This window comes from Schistosoma mansoni (assembly GCF_000237925.1).
Source record: "Schistosoma mansoni, WGS project CABG00000000 data, chromosome 4 unplaced supercontig 0032, strain Puerto Rico, whole genome shotgun sequence".
In the NCBI taxonomy this organism is placed as follows: domain Eukaryota; kingdom Metazoa; phylum Platyhelminthes; class Trematoda; order Strigeidida; family Schistosomatidae; genus Schistosoma; species Schistosoma mansoni.
Genome location: NW_017386017.1, coordinates 1,766,830 through 1,775,221, shown reverse-complemented (window position 1 = coordinate 1,775,221; position 8,392 = coordinate 1,766,830). Strand labels below are relative to the sequence as shown.

Here is an 8,392-nt window from a genome sequence, read left to right as displayed (position 1 = left end):
ATAAGTTATGAGTATGTAAAAGAAAAGTAGGTCTTGAAGAGAATTGCTGAAGTTGTAGAATACTATGGTATTTTTTTGAACAACATAATAAAACCTTCGAAAGGTTCAAAAGAGATTACAGAAAAGGAAATCAAAATGTCTGATAAGTTTGAGTTTGCAATGCAGTCAAAAGTTGACTACTAAATATTTTTAAATACAAGTTCAGGCTCAAGCCTTTTAATTGATATGTCCTCTGCAAACATTTAAAATTTAGAATCAGACTGTTTATTGATAACTATGAATGAATTCATTGCATCTTCATTATTATTTATCTGTGTCAAAAAACACTTCTCAAGATCAATGGGAAGATCCAAACAAACAATACTAAGTAAATTTAAACTTCACCCCATTGCACAAGCAAGTGGCTATCAGGACTCAGTGGCCAAGTGGATGACGTGATGGCGTTTGAAGCGAAAGGTACTGGGTTCGAGTCGCAGAGTGAACATCAACTCAGATGCAGGTACATCCAGCTGACGAGTCCCAAATAGGACGAAGCGCGCATCCTTGATTCACTGCATGCCACTATCCATCTTTGCTTACCATGTGGTAAATATTGCTTAAAAATCAAACCAGTCTCCTCATTACTCTTTGATGTGTCGATCTAGAATCAATATGTAACGACACAGATTTTATGAGACGTGTAATGTTTCACCCTCTCTTTTTGTATAAACTAACTGATTTTTTTACCTTATAATAACGTCAAATAACTTAACATATATTTGATTAATAAATAACCATCATATAGAAGTCAATTTTTCCTAGACTGCATTGCTGAAATCCATGAGAATACTAAAGCTTCAATGTGGAGCATGTATATGGTCATACATATTTGAAAGAATTTAAATAAACTTTGTATTTTATAGGAGCATATTTATCAATTCTACGTTCAAAAGATATCGGTGATCGAGTTATAAACACACAAACTAGTATAGAATATCAACGTGGTGGATTAGAAGCTGAATTATTAAACTCTAAACGTGAATTAGAAGCTGTACAAACACGTGCAGATCAGTTAAATTCAGATTGGGCTCAATTAGACAGGAGAATTGAAGAATTTCGTGAGAAAATTCGACAAACCAATAGACTAGTAAGTGTATTTTTTCTCAAATAGTTTATGGAATTTGGTATTTATATAGCTATATTTATACATTCTATTAATTTCATTCGATACTTCTGAAGTTATGCGTAGAAGTCCCAAACTCAAAAACATGAGATCACAGTACTTTTATGAAGTAGAACAAAGGCAGTTCATTTACAAGCGTCGGTTCAAAAGGAGTCAAATGTGTTTAGAAGTTCAATGTACAATCAAAGAGAAAACTCTATCTAGAATGGCTATATAGAAATTATTAACAAAAAGAAAAATATGTAACAACCGGTAGCTGTGCCATTACTGCAACGATTACCAATAATCGAAACGTGAAATAACAACACAAAATATCCAAACTATTAAAAATAAACAAAGTTAGATGAATCCACAAGGAATGAAAGTAACTATTAAACATGCTAAGGATATACAATAAAGACAATAAATGAATGGACTGTCCCAAGTTCGTGTACATATTTGGAAAGACTACATTTAAGGAAGTGGCATATAAATGATTGGCAATGACATGAGTTACTAAATATTAGTAGGTAGTATAATATAATATCCAGAAAGTTAGTCGAATAGAAAGGAAATGAGAATAGAAAGTGCCGAAACTTATTGAGGTGAAATACGTTTATTAAAGTAGTGAGTTCTATCGTATTTTTTAATAAACGTCACTAATACATATTCCATTATCAGAGCAGTTCTATTTACAACGGTTGGTGAACCATGAAAAGTCACACATCCACAAATTCTCAAACAGAAAATCAAAAGATCAGATAAATTGTTACATGTAACTTTCTTTATATGAAGTCATAACTCATGTGAATAGTTAAGTTTAAAAAAAATCCTAGAATTCATCGTAAACACTAGATCTCGATGAGTACATTTCTGATAGGATCTCGAGTAGTACATTTATCGTTATTTTATAGTTTGTATCATTAACTGACCTTAGTTAATAAATTATTGAAGAATGGATACTTGTTTAGTCATAGAATATGATTGACTCTGCAGTAGTCCAAAATCAAGACTCCATCATGCTCTGTAAACTTCGTGGAGAATGCTTAATCTTCAAACTACTGAATCCGGTATTGAATGTTTCACATTACAAGCATTTTTAATTAATTAGATTTAATTTATGGAAAACAGAAAAAACGAAACAGTCAAAAGAGAACGTATGATAAATACGAAATATAAATACCATAACACAAACGTTTACTAAACACTTAGTGTTATAACGTGTGAGTGCGTGCGTGTGCCCTATTTTATATATGAACGTGCTGATCCCCGCCAATCAGAGAGGAGTGAATTATCGATCAGAGCAATGATATACAAAAGCCGTATGGACAGTCTTGAGTACTTATCAGTCTTGCTTCTGCCTAGCCCAACCAGTTAAGTTCAGAACACCAATAACAGCCTCGGCAATATGAATCATTATTCTCAAACATACTGAGTTTATATACCAACCAAACTGACCATATCGTACCATAAAATAGAAAATAACATTTGTACAATAATTGGCAAAATGTGGCTGTGAATAGGGGGAACAGTAATCAATAGACTGGGGATAACTCAGGAATGATACACCGTATAACAATAGTCTATAGGTCAAAATAAAGCTCATAATAAAAGGGACACGAATATGAATAGTTTAGTTATTTAACAATTATACAGTAGAAAATATATATATCATATTGGTCCATAGGTAGTTCTCAAAGTCACCATTCATAATTCTCCACGGGATACAACACTTAATTAACATATATGTAACCTGACTTATTGGAAACACCTTAATACACTTCATATTCTCAATATTTTCTCCCCCATCCTAATAAATTACTTGATTTTTTGTTAATCTGAAGTGTAATTTTTTCTTTATTCTTTTTTAAGCATAATAAATAAGAATCTATAAATAGTATTTTTAAAATGATAATATCATTCCCCCCCATGTCTTTTTCTGTTTGGTATTATTTTAGATTTGTGGAGATAACGGTTTATCACCAACTGAAGATACAGATCAAAAAGTATGTCCATCAACTTGTGGTGGTGCTGGATGTGATTATTTCTTTTCAAAATCAGCAAGTCTCAATACAATATCAAATACAAATATTTTAATGAATAATTTAAATACTGGTTTAATTAGTACATGTGGTGTAAATCCTGGATGTAATGCAAGTAATGCTGGAAGATTAAGATCACGTATGGAAGAATATTTAAATCTTCAAATTCGTTTAACCAATGCACTTTATAATGTTTATAGAGCTGAAAATGCTATATCAAAGGTAAATGAGAATTGTTCATATTTGTTCGTTTCTTTTCTTCTTTTTTTCTGATTCCATTCATTACTTTATTATAACAGAAAATTTACATCAACACTGTTATATATATATATATATATATATATATATATATACATTAGAAATGTCCATTTATTCTCTATTCAAATTGATAGGTTCCATAGACAAATCTAGGTTTCTTTTTCTATACATCAAAGAGTAAATGAAAGATGTGATATACAAAGTAATTAAGAACAAGTTTATCCTTTCCATATCAGTTGCTTATGTCTCACTAAGAGGTCCCGATCAATTTTTTCCAACTTAATAGCTGTTTATACATATTCTATACAAAACTCTGTATCGACTTCTGACTAACTGTTACATTGGTTGAATATAATCTGCTTAACATTTGTTAAGCAAAGATGGATAGTGGCATGCAGTGAATCCAGGACGCGCGTTTCGTCCTATTTGGGACTCGTCAGCTGGATGTACCTGCATCTCAGAGTTGATTTTCACCCTGGGACTGGAACCCAGTATCTTTCTCTTCAAACGCCATCGCATTATCCACTCGGACACTGAGTCCTGATAGCCACTTGCTTGTGCGATGGGGTGAAGTTTAAATTCACTTAGTATTGTTTGTTTTAATCTTTTTATTGATGTTTTAGGACTGCAACTGGTCAGTCTCTAATTGGCATATGTGCATACTGTGCGTATTGCTTGATAATTCAATGAAATCATTCCAATCACCTAGTAGTAACGTATGAACAACTATTTTTTCTCTTGAACGAAATTTTGACTTGTCTAAATGGTTTATTTTAAATCATTTTCACTGTGAATTTGTCAATAAACTACCTGATTTCATAGATTTCATTAAAACTAAGGAATTTAAATAAAGAAATGATGCGGTAACCAATTGTATGCCATATTTTTGAAAAATATGTATTGATCAGAGTAAACACAAAGTACTTTTAATGTTATATCTTATTTCTGAAGATTATATGCAGTTTTAAAGTAATTTTTGCTGCAAACTGATTGGGAATTAGTTGGAGAACCACCGAGAATCAGATAACGTTTTTAATTAAGGACCCTTTAGCAGCAAGCACCCATAATCCCTGAGCTTAAAACTGATGAACGATGAGATAGAGATCTTTCTACTCCAGATTTTGATCTGTGTTATGAAATAATCTTATTGAACAATGAATTTCACCATTTGTTCAATCAGCATAAATAATCTAATCAATTCACCGTTGTAGTTATATATATATATATGTTGAGTTGCATTTGTTTTATTTAATGGTTCTTCACAGTCATAGGAAAAGTGATGCCTTCTGATACTCCTCCGACTTAGTGAGGGTAACGCAATTGAAATAGCTTTAATCAACTCGTGTGCTGTTACTGCAAGTTCGTTCTTATTGTAACTGAATTGCATCAAATACTTTACAGTGTAACGGGAAGTATAATATTATTCAGTCACTGAAACAAGATCTATAAGCTCATATTTTCAAATTCAGTCACTTTGTGATGTAACTTGATCTTCGTACAATGTCAACAGTGTGATAATGTTTGACTTACGATTTGGTCAAGTTTATATTTCATTGATACCCAGTAAGGGCTAAAAAATTCATCTTGAAGCTAGTCACTTAGTGATTTGAAAGTATCGTCCATATTATGAGACTTAAATTATTGGATTGTAAAACCACAAATATCTACTATCATTTTATACATAGTTTTTTTACGGTGGCCTCTTATAGAAACAGTGCTGAAATGAAGTAATACGATGTTAAGCTTTCACCAAATGATATCTAGTATTTCCTCCCAAAGTTTTGTTCGAATAGATTGACGAACAAGTTTGCATATTTTGTAAATTTTCACTATTTATGAACAGAATTTCCCAAAATTTAACTCCTCTGAAGAATTGCTGACGAGTTATTTTAGAGCAGGTATCTTTCAAACATAATCACAGGACAAACTTCTCTTTTAACTAAGGAATTAATTTTTTTTCCGGTTGGCATTTCCATCATCTGTTGATCTTGTTAAACTATAGTTAGATCGAATAAAATACTCATATTTATGTATGAAAATATCTTCATGTTTGAAAATAATTTCTTAATAGATTTCAGGATCGTACTGGTTTATCACAAAAGTTATGGGTATTTCTTAAAACTTTTATTTCATTAGTTCGGTGATGAAAACTTAAAAAATAAGTTTAATACTAAATTCACTTAGTATTGTTTGTTTGAATCTTCCCATTGATGTTTAGGACTGGTCAGTCTCTAATTGGCACCTGTGCAGAGTGAACATCAACTCTGAGATGCAAGTACATCCAGCTGACGAGTCCCAAATAGAACGAAACGCGCGTCAAACTGGATCCCACTGCAAGCCACTATCCATCTTTGCTTATAAGTTTAATACTGATTGAAATTATTTCGAGAAACATGTCAACGATAAATTACAACATAAATGTTGAATTTTACTTTGTAACTCCTTAACAGTATGCGTATATTGGATTGTATAAATAATTGCTCCAGGGAAAATCAAGCCTTACGAAGAACAAACTACTTCTGTAAGAAGTACACAAAATCAGGAATTTGATAATTTAGATCGAATGTCATTTAATACTATGCATATATATTCTTGACATATGATTGAATCTAGTTCATACAAACGAAAGAATACATAAATCGGGATACATTTCCAGATGTTGATATCGAGAGAAAACTAAATGAAATCTTGAAAAAAAATCACACAGTCGTAAAACTTATGACAACAAACAGATATCAGAAGGGGATTTTGTGGAAATTTCAGTAATTTTATATCGTTGAAATCATGAGTCAATTGAAGCTAGACCACCATAGAAAATCTGATAAGTCCTGGGTTCGAAACTCGTGAGGCGGGATCATGGATGCGCAACGCTGAGGAGTCCCACAATAGAACGAAACTGCCGTCCAATGTTTCCAGGTTGTCCATGATGGTCTAGCTTCAATTAACTCATGATCTCAACTATTCTAATTTTCTTACTTAAAAGGTTGGATAATTACACGTTACATAATCTATCTTGTCATTATAAAATAAACAAAATAACGAAACTAATAATAATTCCATTTATCATTATTATATAACAGGTAAATTCAAGCCGTAGAATTGCTGAACAAACAATAACAAATTTAACTATACAAGCAACAGATATAAAAGAACGTATAGCTGATATGTATAATCTTACAAATCATTTAATAAATGAAGCTGAAAAATATGTCAATCTATATAGTAGTATGCGACAAGATAAATTTGATGAAGTAAGTCAAACATATTGAATTCATTATATTCATCACTATAGATTATTATTATTGATAATATTAATAATAAATGACTGTTTGTATCTAAAAAAATGTAGATGCCAATCAGTGTGATAGATTGACTTGTTAATTAATTGTCTAGTTACTATTTATTTCATGAAACTTATTCTGTTAGTTAGTCAGTCATTAACATTGTATCGGGACGATGAGATGATAAACTAATCAAGACGAATATCAGAAGTTCTAGTTAGAGGCAGTAACTAGTGGAGTTCAACCAGGTCTGTTAAGAGATTTCAACTCACTGATGAGAATAACAGAAGAACAGAAGTAAGAACGATTTTTTTAATAAATGGAACAATTAAGTATAAACAATCTGTGATTTGAGAGAATGAATTCGCGAAACAAATAAGGTATAAGACAATTTTACGATTCACATTTTGAGGGAAGATAAAATGTAAGTACATCTATGTTACTGAAATGTTTTCCAACGTCTGGAATCAATGGTTACAATAATCGAGCAGAACGGAACCCAGCAATCTCCATCTATCTAAACAGATCAGTTAAAGTGTCGATGACTTCATAAACTAATGACAGGTTTTAGTTTAGTTGCACCTACTTTTCTTCCAACTTAATCCTACGCCAGACATTATTACACATTCAGATAGGTAATTGCTGGACATGACTGAGGATAAAATCCACCTTACACTCGGAAACCAACCAAAATAAATCGGGGACTATTATTTACACTATCATAGTCCATGACGAAGGCCACGTTCTGTTCTCTGTTGTTTTTTCTGTCTTAGATGAAAAATTTAAAGTTTTCTGCCACGAAAATACTACTCCATCATGCTACGAGGATGTCAAGTATATCGTAGTCATTCATAATGGAAGAAAAATTACAATATGGCAAGAGTCATATCTTCAATTAATCCTATGATAGAAACTATTTTGAAATATCTACCATTGAGTGACTAAATAAATGAAAACATAACTGTAATTACTGACTACCATACACTTAGATGGCTTGACAACATGGAATTTATCCCAATTTGAAACTTCATCAAAACCTTGACTCACCAAGGTTAAACAAAGAACACCATTTGTAGAGTTGATAACGGATTAAGCTTTCAGAAGTTTCCTTTTTCTGAAGTGACTTTTTTTAAAAAAGGGATTGTTTTGTTAGTATACTAGATAAATCTTCTAGAACAGTATAATATATTTGGATTAACTATCATCTACGGAAGATCTTTTCATTGTTTAAAAATCATTTTAGAAGAGATATAATTATCTTTTAGATAAAAATTATTTAATCCCTTAGAATTACAATTCAATAAATATTTTAGTCAACCCAGAATATTTTTTACAAAACATACATTAAAAAAAGGAATCAAATGTCACCATAATAAGAATCATAGTGTGCTACTGATATCCACAGATATAAGTAGTATGTATCATCAATCTAAAGTGATATGCTTGGAGGCAGAAGGTTAAGAAGATCGAAGAAAAGAGAATGTGAACAGAGAATGATTAGTGTGGAAACAAAGGAACAATCAAGTCTGAGACGATTGATTGATATTGACGTACTGTAATTCCGATATTCAAATGCATTTGATTGTATATAGTTATGATCATGAGTCAATTGAAGTTAGACCACCGTGGGAAACCTCAAAGCACTGGACGGCCGTTTCGTCCTATTGTGG

At 31.7% G+C, this 8,392-nt stretch overlaps 1 protein-coding gene across 1 annotated transcript in view; it reads left to right on the top strand.

The window, feature by feature from the left end:
- Smp_148790 (laminin beta chain-related) overlaps positions 1-8,392 on the top strand; it is a 76,433-nt gene that overhangs the window by 54,423 nt on the left and 13,618 nt on the right. Inside the window, exons 23-25 of the mRNA XM_018791171.1 lie at positions 903-1,126; positions 3,100-3,405; positions 6,522-6,692. Coding sequence (XP_018645684.1) covers positions 903-1,126; positions 3,100-3,405; positions 6,522-6,692 — 701 coding nt within the window. The remainder of the gene's footprint in view (positions 1-902; positions 1,127-3,099; positions 3,406-6,521; positions 6,693-8,392) is intronic.